We start from the raw sequence: 15,757 nt of genomic DNA on the forward strand, positions 1-15,757 counted from the left end.
GAAGTTCACTCGACAGTGTCCGGCAGTTCAGCGTGTCGAAGCGAATGGTTGTTGCCAAAGATCCTCTGCTTCTATGCTCCTTTCAGGCAGTTGACCTTTCAGGTTATGGGCTTTGGCGATGTCCTAGACAACAACACTTTTTTGCAATGTGTGAGGATCTTTCGCTGGGTTTAACTATTACTTAATGTTTATTTAATTTAACGGTGCAGGTTACCTAGTTCGTACGTTCTCATTGCGTACACTCGAACGACTGATTCTGTTTAGTTAAAGCGCGGGCACCACGTGCAGGTAGCAAGCAGACTCGTATACATGTCCCCGTGTATAGAGATAAATGAAACAATTGCAAACGAAATGCCAGAAATAGAAAATAATTGTACGTTTTAGAGGAAATTTGGGAAATTGAAGGTAAAGTGGGAAATTCGAACAGTTGTTGCCTGATGAAATCAAGTTTACCCACAACGTTCACACAGATGCAGTCCAAAATTTAATCAAAGCGTGAGGTGATGAAAATGTTTCTGAAAATAGCGTAGCGCAAAGTTAGCTGAAGACGTTTCGCCCTTGACTGAAGTATTCGCATTTTGACAACCGCACCACTTTAGATTTTGTCAAAGAAGTTCTTCAAATCAAGGTGAGGACGCTTCACCTTTTTGCATAAAATAAAAGGATTTTCGGGAACTGGTTTTTCAGACAATTCATTACGAGAATAAAGAATGTTTGAAACATTGATAAATGTTGGATGTTCTGTTGTCTGCAGATCCAGGCACCAGGTTTTTGATCTGCTGAAAAGTACACATCTTTCAAACCGTGATGAAAGAGTTCGGCCACATTATTAAGATACTGAATTATATAATAATAGAAGCCGTTTTTTAAAGGAGCAGACTTTGAAAAAAATAGATAAAATAATTGTGGTATGAGGAATTCGAGAGCGACGAAAAAGATGGTGTATAAGTGGTGGTTTGGAAAAACAATCCAAGTTGACATTACAAAATGTCAAATTTTATCCTGTTTTGGAGCCGCAAGTCAATGCGGTGGTGTCTTAAATAAACGTAGCACAAAATTTCCGACTACTGCAATTGTTATCCAATAACCATTACAAAGCTCAAGGCCTTGAGCTTTGTAATGGTTATTGGATAACCATTCTTTATATTCAAGTCTTTATATTTTCTGGTGTTGTTTTGCTCTTGAAGAAACTTCCCACATTTTTACTTCATTTTAAAAATTTTACGTCTTTTTACTTTTTACGTTGCTACGTTGTTGCCGTTTTGTTTTGTGAACACTCTTTGAAGCCAATTCTATCACGTAATTGCGATGCAAGCACAGCGCACGACCTCATTGACATGGTGGTGCCTAGGCATGTCTTAATGATCACTTTTAGCCTAAGATATCCCTGCTTGGCTTACCGACAGCCTCTTCTGCAGGCACTTATTCGACTGCACATGATCAGCTGTGAATATCTAACGATCGCCTCCTTATTACTTTGTCAGTTTCCTGCTTTTTTAAACGTTCTTAGAAGCAAATTTCACCATACCACATACTTCACTGGGATGGACGTAGCATAATGATCAGAATATGCCTGCTGTTCTCTACAGATAGCTCTTCTGCAGACACAAATTCGGTTGCACCTAATCGGTTGTGGATTCATAACGACCGTCCCTCTGTATTTGCGCAGTCCGCAAAATTCCGTTCGAATAGTAAAAGGAGCGAAAATATGCTTCAATATAGTCGGTATAGGTTATTGTCGTGTTATTGTATGATGTGCATTGTATCATGTCCTAGCAGCGCCTACCATCATGGCGCCCTACGGCAGAATTTGTTCCAAATAGGTCTGAGCACTAAGATGAGTTGATCTGTTGCTGTTCCATCAATTAAGTCAGCACACGAATACGTCTTTTCTGAGCGACAGCCATCGGATCTGGGCGCATTTATCACAGTATATCTCACTGAATAAACGCTTTCTGACTGGTATAATTGGGTCAAAACGACATGAAGTACAGACAACTGCGTAAACGGCGCGGTCGAGCGTAGAGGGTGGAATCGTGTAAGGATTCTCGCTACTGCCCCCATCTCTGCAGTTCGATATAGGCCCAGCTCGATTCCAGTCGCTGTCTTCACCGCACCGCCTCAAGCGCGGCCGCTTACGCAACTGTCCGCGTTTTATGTCGTTATTTACCCGACTATATATGAGCGCAGTTTGAATATGCTGCTTTCCAGAAGTGGAAGATCACTTTCTCCAGCTTGCGGTAGTCCTCCCAGGAAGATATGCATGGTTTGGCAGAAATAACTCCTATATTTCAAAGAGGGTTGAAAATAACTTTTTATTTCTTAACTGCAGATTCGAAAGTTTCCTCTAAAAAGTCCTCTAAAAATTATATCCAAATGGTGGCTCGACGGTTGATACAAGTTTTGAGTCGCGATTATCTCGGGTGTTCTAACATTTTTGGGACATCCAGGTAGTTTTCTCTTTGGCACAAGTCCTGTTGCCCCTACACTTTGAACCCACAGCAAAATCCTTTTCCGGATTTCATTACCATTTTTCAACAACTTTCATTAGCACGCAAACCGAAAAAAAAAAAACAAGTGAAAGCCCTCTGAGTCGCAGCTGAAAGTTCTTCATTTTTGGAAAAAGCCTCCAGCACAAAATCTTGATGCTTATCCGACCACAGCATAGTGGCGAATGAAAATTTCATTGTATACCCTATCTGTGAAACGGACCCCATTGCTCTACAGTAGAGTTGGAACGACGTGAAGTACGGTACAGTTGTGTAAGTCGTTGCGCTCGAAGCGGTGCAGTGGAGCGTAGCGGTTAGGAGCGAGTGAGGGTCCATGCTACCACCGTTCATTGCTACGGGGCGGTCGTTGGGTACCCGCAGCCGATTACGTGCAGCGGAATAAGTGCCTACAGAAGAGACTGTCGGTAACCCAGAGCCGGCATATCTTAGGCTGCTTGTGACCATCAAGCCACGCCCACCCATCACTACGTCACTGAGGTCGTGCGCTGTGTTTGAATCGTAATTATGCGATAGACTTGGTTTCTAGGAGGGTTCAAGGAACGAAAAGGTAACAACGTTACAACGTAGAAAGTGAGAATGTAAAAGAAAGAAAAGGCTGAAAATGAATCGAGGACCATTAACTGCGACGCAGCGCAATTAACGATCGCCGTTGCCAGTCATCTCCCCTAGGGATAAGTTGTCGCGAAAGCTTTGTGGGTATCTAACGATACGCACCCAACCGTTTAGGCAAATGAACCGTGTTTCATGTTGTTTTGACCCGATTATAACTACTTTGAGGATCCCACTGTGATTTTTCGAAATACTAGAGTTATTTCTGTCGCAACCTGTATATTGTACCCTATATATGCGAACCCTCTTTTTTCTTCTATTTCAGTTCAAATTTTCCTATTTAGCTACTCCATCTGTTATTTTTTCTCATTTTTTTTTTCAAATAACGCGGCATCAAAACTATTCATTCTCTCAGGTTATGGCGAACGCTGTCGCTGATGGTGTGGATGCTCTGAATCAGGTATGTGATTGTCTTCTTATACTGGAGCATAGAATTCTTGGAGATTATGGTTGATTTACTCGTGCATTCCCATAGAGATCACTTCATTAAACATATCGTCATCGCTGAGGCCCATTTCCACGATCATTCTATTGGAGCATATATGATCTGTGATCGAGATCAGGCGTAGCGGTAGCAAATGGCACCCTAGGAAAACGGTCCTTCCTTTCCTTCTTTTTTTTAAGGCATGGTTCACTGGTAGACTGTTTTAGCTGTAAATCTCGCACAGTTGAAAAATGTGAAAACTGCGCAAAGCATGATATTATCCTTTTAAATATTATGCAGACGTAATTTTTACCCTCCTTTTGTTGTGCTTCTGAATTTTACTCGAGACAATCTTATTTTCTGCTATTTACTGGTAATTAGGTTTGATCCACGTAGACACCGATATTTCTGTGAAATGCGAAGGAAAAATAATACAGAACGTGTGAATTCATGTGTAATATCGTCTTGTTTTCAATTATTTAGATGCGATTTTGTTCTGCCAGAGAGCGATTTGAGATTTGTTTGTAAAAGAAGGTTTGCTCTACAAAAAGCTCGGACTTTTCAGTACAGTTGAGAATTTTGGCTTCATGTTCGTATGAAACCTTTTAAAAATGGAAGTGAAAATATGACAATTAGGCTTCTGTTAGAGAATATATACGATATACGTTAAGTCCGTTAATCCGTTCCATATCAAGTAAGAAGTGGGCTATCAGTCACCAGTCTGAACCTTTTGTCTAACACCCAGACTATGGGTGGGACGATAGGTCGGAGCCTGACCATTCTTAGGTGAAGGGGCCTATCCCATCTTGGAATCCAAAGTGAACAGTGTTATCGACCGGAGAGAGAGAGAGAAAGAAAGAAAGAAAAGAGATGGAGCAGAGAGATATCAATATTTTGTCGGAGTCATTTAGGATAGTAGAAAAATGTGATGTTTGTTTCACAGTGCTCATTAGCAAAAGAACACTTGGAAATCGTTGAAATAATTAATTCAATGGAATACTTGCTCTAAAACACCATTATGCAGAGAAGGGTTCATAATCTACGATAGGATTAAGGGGGAATTATTCTTGTTAGCCAAGTGCTTAGTTAAGTGTCAAGGGTTGCTAGAATGCAAAACTCATTTTTTGGCAGCGGTGCAATCACTTATTCGATAAGGAGCTATAACAGCAACAACATAGCATATTTTCTCCTGGACCGTGTTAGATGAGCAACTATGAACACGAATGAACAACTACAGAACGAAGGCGCAGTTAGGAGGACGAGTGAACAGCTCTGGGAAGGAGCAACTTCAAGGAAAAATGAGCACTTACATACATCACACATTATATATGTACCAGTCTGGTCGTCCGGCTCACGTCGGAGTCAGACTTTTCATGTGCTCGCTTCATTCTCACAACTTTAGTTTTTATGGAAAAAGTTAGTGAAGATTTACAGAAATATTCGAGTGTAATCAGTAGGCTTTTTATTTAGCCATTAGGTGGCACTGATGGAAGTGTAATCGACAGTATAGCAGAAGAGTGAGAGAAACGGGAAAAAGTGCAACACATTGAAATATCTATTTCTGCATTTCGATTAACAAATAGTTTCACTTCACCTGAAATAAGATCTTCGAATGTCAACAACTTAGGGTATAGGTAAGAAAAATAAGCAGAAATAGACTTTTTTATTTTTATGTAGGGATATTCCTCGAAAGATCTGAGAGCAGAACATGAGAAGCCAATTAAGCTCTTTTAATGTGCATATTTTATTGTAGGAGTGTCCGAGTGTTCGTAATATATTGGTTTTCATCAGCCTTTTTCCGTATTGCTACGTGTGCACGAAGAATCAAAAAAGAGATAATTCGAATAAAAATTCTAGAAGCAAAATGTAGGAAACTTCACTTTGATCATTACAATTCCTGGTCACAACAACGCTTCAGGGTAACTTCGTCAAGGAATCTAAAAGTAGTAGGATTTTTCCAGCGGAAAATGTAATGCAAAAGAGTGGAACTAACTCCACCAGCACAGTCAAGTTTTTCAGCTCATTCATCTTTTTTCCTGTATGCGTGTGCTTCTCGAGGTATCTAAAAGCAGAAAGACTTTGCAACGAAAAGCGCAAGAAAGTAAAGTAGAAGACCTACCTTTAAAAACTGAGAAACACCTTTTGTGCGATGCAGTGAAATTTTATTTGATCATTCCATTGGAGTATATGCTTTTGGTATTAGTGATCCTGAGGTACACGCTACGTAGAGTTCTCCGTGACTGAAAGCGTTTTCTGGCAAGTATACCCTATTTCATTGAAGGACTGTCTCAGAGCCTTTATTTATAATCATTGCAAAAGCGAGACGTTAGGGAAATTGCTTTCTTCGCAGTCGGAATGGTAGCTGCTTCTCCCAGTAGCTGCCAATCCTGGGTATTACAGCTAACGTCCGACGCTCCCTACTTCCAGTGGAGCCCTGTTGCAGAGATCATCGACAACGCCAAGATTGCGCAGAAGCATTACGATTGCACCTTTCTTCAGACGTAGCTAGTGAGCTGGCATTCTAATGGGTTCCAAAGAGTTTGGGTACTCCACCGCGTGCAATTCATCCGAGCTTCCTTTGTGACACAGCCCTTCATCAACGGATCTGTAGACGCGCTCATCTTGTTGACCGGATCTGCATAACCTTTCCAAGACGTCGCTATTTAGTTGTCTGACTTTCAAATTCATAGGGGGCAAAATAGCCCGTTCACAAAGGTCCGTATCGTTAGGATCAATGGTCTCACCTGAAATTTCCAATTTTTCAATTTTTAAGGGGTGAAAATAGCCCTCTGACACCAGAACCCCTCCAACTTCTAAATTGGTCCTTCCTTATCGTTCGCCGTGCCTATGTCAAAAAGGAAATTTTCCCATCCAGCTTCTCGAGTTCTAATAGTATCTTGAAGGCGATAAATCTCGAATAATGGCCAAAGAACAGAATGTGTCATGCACGAATTCACAAAGTCATCGCGTTGTCAGTGGTCAGCTGTTGGTAACACTTGCCAAAAACTGCCTTCAATGGTGAACAACTTGCCGCTGAATGGCCTGTCGTTCTGCATGATATCACATAGCAAACCTTGGACGGCTTCGAGGGCGCAGCTCGGAGCCTTTGAAATCTCATCCCGTATCGCAGTATTAATCGCCATTAAGCTTTCGCGCTCCTTTTTGATGGCCTTTCATCATAAATATGCGATTTCCATGATGAGCTTGAACGCTGAGGTTAACGTTATTTCATTCGGTAGGACATTGGCTGCGATACCAGTCCAAGCAAAACACAAACAAACTTGCCGATGAGAAATCCCATCGATGAAAAAACAGAGGTCGTCTCTGCGATACATTGCTGTAAGTGTGTCATCAGTAGCTTTCTACTAATACGTATTCAATGATCCATATATCCGTGATCTTACAATTTCATGTTGACCATAGATTACTGAGACATCAGCAAGTGAAGGCCGTTGATTTGCAGGTGGCACAACAATTCGGGTCAAATCCCTGCCAACCAGTAACATCCTATCAGCGACGTCAAAGACAGTGTGCACGTCTGAAACTATGCAGCTTCCTGAATACTCTGACAATAGTGTTGCCATCAAGTAATCCGGAAGCCTTCGTCACTTTGGAACACTTCTCGTGCGTGTGTCCTTCTGTCCTCAGGTTTTGGATTGACATTTTTCCTTCGTTATTTAACAAGATGATGCGGAGACTGCATCGTTCTACATCTTGTAGTGAAATTGTGTACATCCGTCCTATCTCCTTAAATCCACGTCTTCTTGATTTCCAACCGTGCTGTGAATGAAAGATGCTCGGGAATATGGCAGTAAAAAAGTTCGCGAGCATCAATGTTTATATCAGACTGCAGGTCATTATAGAAGACACTGGCACACGACCTGTTGAGCTTAAAATAAACGGTGAGAGTCGTGAAGTTAGAATACGACGACTTGTCCTGCAGCAAAATGAACAGTGTGATATTTTGGCAGGTGAACAGCCAATCTGAACGCAGTATGGGATTTTTCGTGCATAGCAAACCCAACATTTCCGTGGAGAGCTTGAGGTGAGCATACCTATCGAATTTTGAAATGCTGTTTTATCTTGTCTACTAAGTGATTTCCGCTGTTATCAGTAGCGTACACATGACACAAACTTCGTGAGAAGGTGCAAATTGGTCGGTACGACCCACTCATCACTGTACACACTTCCATTAATCTCAGCCGTTGTGCGATTCCGTACCCCACACTTTGGATACGTATCAGCTTCCAACAACGTGCTTTTGTGCACCTGTTTGGGAAAACGTTTTGCGCTTTTTCCATCACGCATACTTGGCAAAAGAGGATCATCAGCACCGCATTTTCCAAGTATCATATGTGTGGTGACTGCCTCATACGAATTCGGTTCTTTCTCTCTGTCTGGTTTTGCAGCACACACAGCATTATCGACGTCAGGTACTGTTTGCGCTTTCGACCCATGTTTCATAATTTACATCTTATGACAATGCTGAAGACCTCTTTTTCGAATTCGAGGACGTAACCAGCTCGCCTCTACTTCACTGAGTACATGTTTTTTCGAATAAGTCATCAGATAATTCCTATTCTCTTGAATCTCGTGCCACTGAGGATTACAGGTGACGTCATTAGCTATAGGCGCACTGACCACGGGTGGTATTCTTTTCCCTACTTTCTTCAAAAACCATCCGGATAGTAGTTGGTAGACGATTAATGCAGGACGCTGCTTCTTCCTCAGCCCTTCCAAATTCACTCATTATTTTCAAAGAGCGTGCACGAGCATTGTTTAGAGTTAAAGTTGGAAGCACTAAATATTGCTCTAATCTGAACAAAATCCGCTTTGCTCTATATTTATCCCTATCTCCAGCTATAGATGCCTTTCGCTTAGTAATAACATAGAAATTGCTTTTTTGACTGGTAATATGAAATTCATCATTCTTGGACAAGAAATGTCCTCATTGAACTGTTTAGCGCTAAATGCAAAAACCTCTTTTCCGTCAGAGGTTGATCCCTCACCATTTCGACAGAAGCGGCCCTAAACCGCGCTCCGCCATCCGCTGCCATATTAACCTTCCTACGACCTCTTGTTGATTAAATGCTAACGCACACTTCACCTTTTCTATAAGGAAAGTGAGGACCTTCGAAACCACCGCCCCTAAACTAACTGAGCGTCTCATGCAGTGTTCACGAAGATCATCCTTGTGCGCGCACTAAGGATACTGGATTAGGCTAATCTCAAGAACAAACTGAATTCCGTCAGGGTTTTGACTGCATGAGCTACATCTACGCAGCAATGTTTGGCGGCTACATCGTCTTTCCCTTGCCCTAACTTTCGCCGACATGATAAGGAAATAAAAAAAAAATGCTGAAAAATAAGAAAGGAAGCTTGGCAAGAAAAGAGGAGCTGTGTTAATGGAAGATTCCTCTTGAACGTTCGTTTTGACTCGACAACGACATCGTTCTCTTTTCGAGAAGTACCAGTGAAGCAGAACAAAGCCCAAGGGATTGAAACGGACATTAAAGAGAACAAGATTGTAAGTGAAAAGAAAGGAGAAACAATTGATAAAGAACGTCTATAGCATAACGGAGGAGTGCAGCTTGAAAGCTCAAAAATCACGGAAACTCTACCATACCTCTTGTTCCGATCTCGGAACACGACAACTAAGAATTTGTAATATTTGTTGCCATCCTGTTCCCTCCTTGGGGATCATATGGCAAGGAGATGGCGCGCTTGTACAAAATGTTGCTTTTACACTAGCTGGAACAGGCCGGCAATTATTCTGCGCTCTTAACTTCATTGCTCTTCTTTTGATGAACATTATCATTGAGCCACCGTTTACTGTCTTGGGTATAAAATTCCAAATTATCGTGAGCCATTCCACTTGCGCGCACAATTTTCTGGCGCATGTGCCAAATAAAGTGCCGCAAAAGTGGAGCAAGTCCCTCAGCTGCCCACAGCAAGCCCATAGCTGTTCAACATCGTGATGGATGTCTTTGATTTTCCACAGAAAACCTATCGCGTGCAGCGCCAGAACTCTCCAGTTTTTTCTGGAGAAATTTTCACTCTACAAAGAAGAGTGTAACCCGAATGGGTAAGGCGAGGAGATGTTTGAGGCATATCTGACCTCAACCAACCTTATAAAAGCTGCTATAAAAACTATCGAAGAGAGTAGAAGCTCATTGCAGTCACTGATAGACAAACTGCAGATGGAATACAATGATTCCAAAACAAAAGGCAACAAAAAGGACTTTGAGATAGAAGTCGAGGAAATCGAAAATGAAGCAAATGTCACTGATGTCATGGCAAGAGCAAATGAAATGATATTCATGCTAGAAGCAAGAGCTACAGAAGCAGCAAATCAAGCTGATAATTTTGCAACGAAGTTGGGAATAAAATTACACAGAAACCAACGAATAGTAACGCATCTTCAAGATGCAAGTAATCGATCGCCTCAAACGGGAAGGGCAAACGGTAACAGATCAAAGTAGTGACAAGACTTTCAGCCCAGATGGCGCATTATGGCTGTCACAGGATCATTCTGATACTAGCAGAGATTAGATCGAAGAAGAGTTCATATGTAAAACTCTCAAACCAAGTCAAATGAAACTTCCTAGGTTTTGGGGAGATGAAGAAGAATTTCCAGAATTCTGGGCAGTCTATGAAACACTGGTACCTTAGAATAAAGTACTTAGTACAGTTGAGAAAATGCTTCTTTTCAAAGATAATCTTCGAGGAAGAGCGGAAACGTCCATCAAAGGGATACAATTAATTCCTCAGAACTACAAATGGATGTTTGATACCATAAATAAAAATATGGTTTACAACCCTATAAACGGAGCAAAGACAGAAAAAAAGAAAGAAAGCAGCAACTAATTGATCTTCCATGTGCAAGCAATAATGCCTGAGAATTGGAAGATGTGAAAGTAGAAAACGTTACGGAAGAACTCGAAAAAAGATATCAACGTTAAAAAGTTTGTGGAATTAAGATTAAAAGGTCGTTTTAATACCGAAAACACAGGATTCAAAAGGATTCAAACTCTGCATAGGTTAGAGACAAGGGGAATTGCTAGAGGGTGCATTTTCTGTGGCAGCTCTGAGCATTCCGCGCATAATTGCAGAACTGTAACAGATATCCAACAAAAGAGGAACGTTGTGATTAACTCCAATCGCTGCTGTAAATGTTTCAACGACCAGCGCAAAAGTAATCAGTGTAGTAGAACAAATTGTTCGCTTCATGGAAGTATGCGTCATCAAAGCTTATGCTTTACAAGATCATCCGAGAATGTAACAATTCAGCAAAATCGATTGCGCTTTGGTAACAATGCAGCAACAAACAACAGAAGACTCCCCGCTGGCGAAAGAAGTAACGAAACGAAATACGAATAATGGTGCTAGATCGTACCTCAAATGACGTTCGTCAACGAGATCAAATTTCGAGTACACATACTGAAAATCCAATTCAAGGCGAATCTTTCGTGAAAGTGGATTCCAGCGACAATGCCATAAAAGACCAAGTGTGTAGTGCTCATGACTGCCGAAGCAAATATGTGGAATAATAAAACAGGCCAATATGAGCGAGTTCTAATATTTCATACTTTATACTTTAATATTTTATACTACAAATATATATTATGCTGGTGCAGAGAGAACTATAATAAACGAAGGTACAGCAGAGGAATTTGGACTTCCTAAACAAAAAACGGAAATATGCACCATGTCCGGCATTAGTGGCCATACTGAGAAATTTGAAACGTTTTTTGTTCCATTGAAAATCTCCACAGTTTTTGGAAAAGGGATTCATTTAACTGTTCCAAACCCGTGATAACTGACGGTTTTCGTTCCGCATATCTTAGAACAAGATAAGCAGTTTCTTCAGGATAACGATATTTGTTTGTCCAATCCGAGATTGAGAGGTGAACACCAAAATCCACAAATTCTAATTGGATTAGATTGCTACTACGAATTTGTAATGAGCAGCACTAGAACAAGGCTACCATCAGGACTATATGTTGCCAGAACATCACTAGATTCAACTTCACGGTCGCAGTACAAGTCCAGCAAAACTAACTAGCAGAGAGATTACTCATAGTCTTGCGCTCGTTCAGGAGCCAAGTGAAACAGATATACTTGAGAAGACTTTCGAATTGGATGGACCAGGAATTTCTACCAATGGATTTTCAAATGACGAAAATACATTTCAATATTTTGGAAAAATACTCTAAAACTATATCATTTAGAGACAGTGTTGTAGCTGCACCTTTTTCTCTTAAGGGCAACGTCGGTATATCAGATAATTACGCGATGACATACCATAGGCTCGAGTCTTTACAGAGACAGCTAGCCACCAACAAAGTGCAAAGGTGGTGATAGAGCAAAATATTGAATGATTACCTCAAAGATTCAATATCCGAAGAGATGCATGAACCAGTCAAAAACGCGGCTGGCACCTATTATATGCCACACTCCGGAGTGTGGAAACCTTCAAAAACGAAACCTCTCAGAATCGTATTTGATGCATCCTCAAAACAAAGAGGTAAACTATCAGTAAATGATGTAATTCACACCGGTGAATCTTTCGTTAATAAAATTCACGACATCCTTATCCGTAGCAGCATTGGCAAGTCAATATGAACATGCGATATCGAAGCTGCATGAATGATTAGAATCGTAAACCTTTGTCGCTTCCTGTGTGTCAAAGACATCAGTCGCAAGGACAACATAGTTGTTTACAGATTTAACCGTTTAACATCGGCGTCACCGCATCTCCTAACATATTGGATACCAGTTTGAACGTCCGGCTGTAGCCGGTGTTCGCTTCGCTCACTGCCAATTAGAAATGACAGTAGCGACATTTTTGTAAAAATAGAATTGCTTTTTCTATTAACACTCCCTTCAATTTTTTTAACTCGAAAATTTAAGCATAGATGTAAGATTTTATGGTTTTTCTCTTAGCGCGTCAGTTCTATATTTGGAGAACAATCAAACTTTATTTTACATCTATATTTCTCTCAAATCTCCACAATTTGAAAACATTATTCAAAGTATGGGTTTCCTCCGTTCTCAACTATTAGCAAGGAACGATGTGCTAACACGAAATGACGTGAATATCACTATCGTAGTGATAAAAATAACGTCCTACGTGAGATCGCGTAAACTGTTGGCTTCTATGTATTGTATTTGATCAGCTGTTCGCACGCGTGCTTCCACTTTTTGAAGAAAGGATGTCAGCAGCATCAAGAGACATGCTGGGAAATATACATGCGAAGGGACCATAGAAACCCATTCTACCGCCTTGGGGCTCCCGCGCACCACGCAGTGGAACCCGTCTCTCTCCACTCTATAGCTTTCTGGCACAGGCGCACAATTTAGAACCCGTGGGAGCCGTCCCACCCCATTTTACAGCTATCTGGCTCTGGGGCACGAATTCGACGCCGTAGGTCCCGTCTCACCCAATTTTACCGCATTGGGGCTCCGGCGCACCAAACCGACACCATGGTATCCGTCTCCCTCTCTTTTTGGAATTTCTTGACTGAGACAAACACATACAAAGACGCACACACGTGACAGAATAAGCTCGTTATTAGATAGCATGATAGTTTGCAAATTTGGAAGTATACATTCACATAGAAGTTTATTTACCCTCACTAACATGTGAGAGAAACTAATTTGCCTATCAAAACATACTTGCATGCCTGCGTAGCTTTGCACAATGGTGAAAAGGTAGAGTGCTCGCCTATAATGTGTATAGCGATGGTTCGGCACCTCATCGGTGTGGAGTTTTGCATCATTATGGAGTATTTTCTTGACACACAGACAAACACACACGGACTAAGCGCGTTATTATATAGCATGATAGCAATTCCTGCTTACTTAAAGGCATCACCCCACGAATCTGAGGTGGTGCGGGTTTCAGGTGGGTTATTTCTATACGGAGTCGTAGATTATGGAGAGAAGGGTGATTCCATCTATTTCTTCCTGATTATCGCAAAAAACGGTCTGGAAGATACGGCTTCGAGCGTTCCGGCACGCTATTTTCTACAGCAAGTTCGAGTGGAGAGCGCCACCCTTGTTTTTTCCTAAAGCCTCACGCCGCATCTTCCGGGCCGTTTTTTTTACGGCGTTTAAAAAGAAATGGACGGAATCACCTTCCTCTCCATAACCTACGACCCCGTATAGGAACTCTCTACCTGAAATTCCGCACCACCCCAGATTCGTGGGGTGATGCCTTTAAATGCAGAGAGTACCCCACTTTCACATGAAACAGCAAAAAACATATATGTTGATAATATTTTACTGACAGCTGCAACTGAACAGGAAGCTTCGAAGAAGTATGTCGAATCAAAAAGTCTTTCGAAGGAAATTTGTATGAAGCTACGTGAATATGTGTCAAATTCTCAGATAGGTGATATGATGATACCTTCTGGTGATATCAAATTCTTAGGTGTTAAATTTAACACAGAAACTGATGAGTTTAACGTGAAGGTAATTCTTCCGTCAAAAACGTCACTTACTCAGGGAGATGTGGTCAGTATAATAAATTCTGTCTACGATCCTATAGGTGTGACTGCGCTATCGTTTATCAAGTTGAAATCGCTAATGCGAGAAATCTATGACACTGCAATTAAGTGGAATGATTATGTCAATCCAGTAATGACTAATAAATGGAACTCCGTCTGCAAAGAGATGAATGGTGCAAGTATCCGCATTCCCAGGTCAATTCTCACAGAAGTGCGAAACCTTCACACTTCAAAAACAGATTTATGGATATTTTGTGATGCAAGCAATCTTGCTATATCAAGTTGCGCTTTCTTGCGGCATAATGACACTAACGAGGTCATGTAATTGATTAGCGGAAAGTCAAAGTTGACTCCCAAAAAGTGCCGGCAAACAACTCCAAGGTTAGAATTGCTTGGAATAGTTATTGGAATGAGATTGGGAAAGAGTATCTTAGAATATCTTGATCACAATATAGATCACTTCAATCTTGTCACTGATAGTGAAATCGCTCTACAATGGACTAATTCCTCTCGGAAACTTCCAGCTTTCATAAGCAATCAGAAACGCCGAATTGAAAAAAATTAGATCTCAGATCGAGAGCAGAGGTATTTCCGTAAAGTTTTTCCATGTTCCAACACATCACAATCCAGCACATGCAGGGAAGCGAGGTCTCATATCATCTCATCTGAACTCACACAGCTGGGTGAGAGGGCCGCAATGGCTGGCACTAGAGCCATCCAGCTGGAAACTACGCTCTAGTGATACTTTGAATGGAAAAGAAATCATGGAAGATATGGAGACTTTTGAAAATCTCTATGTTGAAGAGCCTGAGAGTAATAATGATAATGCGAACTCAATGTTCGTAGATCTGTCGAAATTTTCACGCTCCAAGACACTGTTACGAACTGCATCTAGAGCTGCAAAAGTGCTGCACAAATGGATCAATCGATGTAATACTACTAGATTGACATCAATTGCAATATCAACAGTCTCGCGCTTTGACCCGGACTCGGTAATGGACTGCGAAGAGATGCGCCTAAGTGGGAATTTTTTTTTTAATTTCATTTCATAAGAGTGTTAACATGATTAAGCTGCAAAAACGGTATCTAAACCAAATAATCGTCAAGGATGAAAATGGAATCATAAGATACAAATTAACAATTTGAAATGCACGAAATGCAGATCTATTTTTAAATAATAAAAATGCCTATTTATATCGATAATGACTCTGTCCTGGCTAGACTCATTATTATAGACTTGTACTGCAACAATGCTCATTGTGGCAAAGATCACCTACTGTCTCTAGCTAGACAGAAATATTGGATTCCACAGCCATCGAGAGCAATTAAAGGCATCACCCCACGAATCTGAGGTGGTACGGATTTTAGGTGCAGTATTCGTATACGGGATCGTAGATTGTAGAAAGAAGGGTGATTCCGTCCATTTCTTCTTAATTACCGTAAAAAACGGCCCGGAAAATACGGCTTCGAGCGTTCCGGCGCGCCTTTTCTACAAAGAGTTCGATTGGAGCGCGCCAGTAGTGTGCACTCGCCGCATCTTCCGGGCCGATTTTATGCCAATTAGGAAGAAATGGACGGAATAATTGAAAAGTTGTCCGAAAGTGATAAAAAAACAGAGAATTGAATAATGAATTACTGTGCCTCTAGAGACATTAAATGGATTTTTAACCCAACGGCATCTTGTTGGATCTGTGAAAAGAAGT

General features: G+C 41.1%; 4 protein-coding genes across 4 annotated transcripts; 3 read left to right on the top strand and 1 right to left on the bottom strand.

Moving 5' to 3' along the window:
- Positions 1 to 3,477: 3,477 nt before the first annotated feature.
- RB195_023959 (uncharacterized protein) lies at positions 3,478 to 7,134 on the top strand (the record flags this gene model as incomplete). The annotated part of the gene is made up of 3 exons (XM_064211583.1): positions 3,478 to 3,519; positions 6,783 to 6,882; positions 7,007 to 7,134. 3 exons carry the CDS (start codon positions 3,478 to 3,480, stop codon positions 7,132 to 7,134), a joined length of 270 nt encoding a protein of 89 aa, XP_064067464.1.
- A 519-nt stretch (positions 7,135 to 7,653) lies between these two features.
- RB195_023960 (uncharacterized protein) lies at positions 7,654 to 8,007 on the bottom strand (the record flags this gene model as incomplete). The annotated part of the gene is made up of 1 exon (XM_064211584.1): positions 7,654 to 8,007. The coding sequence occupies one exon, from the start codon at positions 8,005 to 8,007 to the stop codon at positions 7,654 to 7,656; it is 354 nt and encodes a 117-aa protein (XP_064067465.1).
- Positions 8,008 to 9,641: 1,634 nt separating this feature from the next.
- Positions 9,642 to 10,025, top strand: RB195_023961 (uncharacterized protein; the record flags this gene model as incomplete). Its single annotated transcript, XM_064211585.1, has 1 exon — positions 9,642 to 10,025. The coding sequence occupies one exon, from the start codon at positions 9,642 to 9,644 to the stop codon at positions 10,023 to 10,025; it is 384 nt and encodes a 127-aa protein (XP_064067466.1).
- A 3,919-nt stretch (positions 10,026 to 13,944) lies between these two features.
- RB195_023962 (uncharacterized protein) lies at positions 13,945 to 14,379 on the top strand (the record flags this gene model as incomplete). The annotated part of the gene is made up of 1 exon (XM_064211586.1): positions 13,945 to 14,379. The coding sequence occupies one exon, from the start codon at positions 13,945 to 13,947 to the stop codon at positions 14,377 to 14,379; it is 435 nt and encodes a 144-aa protein (XP_064067467.1).
- Positions 14,380 to 15,757: the final 1,378 nt, after the last annotated feature.

The sequence above is a fragment of the Necator americanus genome, chromosome X (assembly GCF_031761385.1).
Source record: "Necator americanus strain Aroian chromosome X, whole genome shotgun sequence".
Taxonomy (NCBI): Eukaryota; Metazoa; Nematoda; class Chromadorea; order Rhabditida; family Ancylostomatidae; genus Necator; species Necator americanus.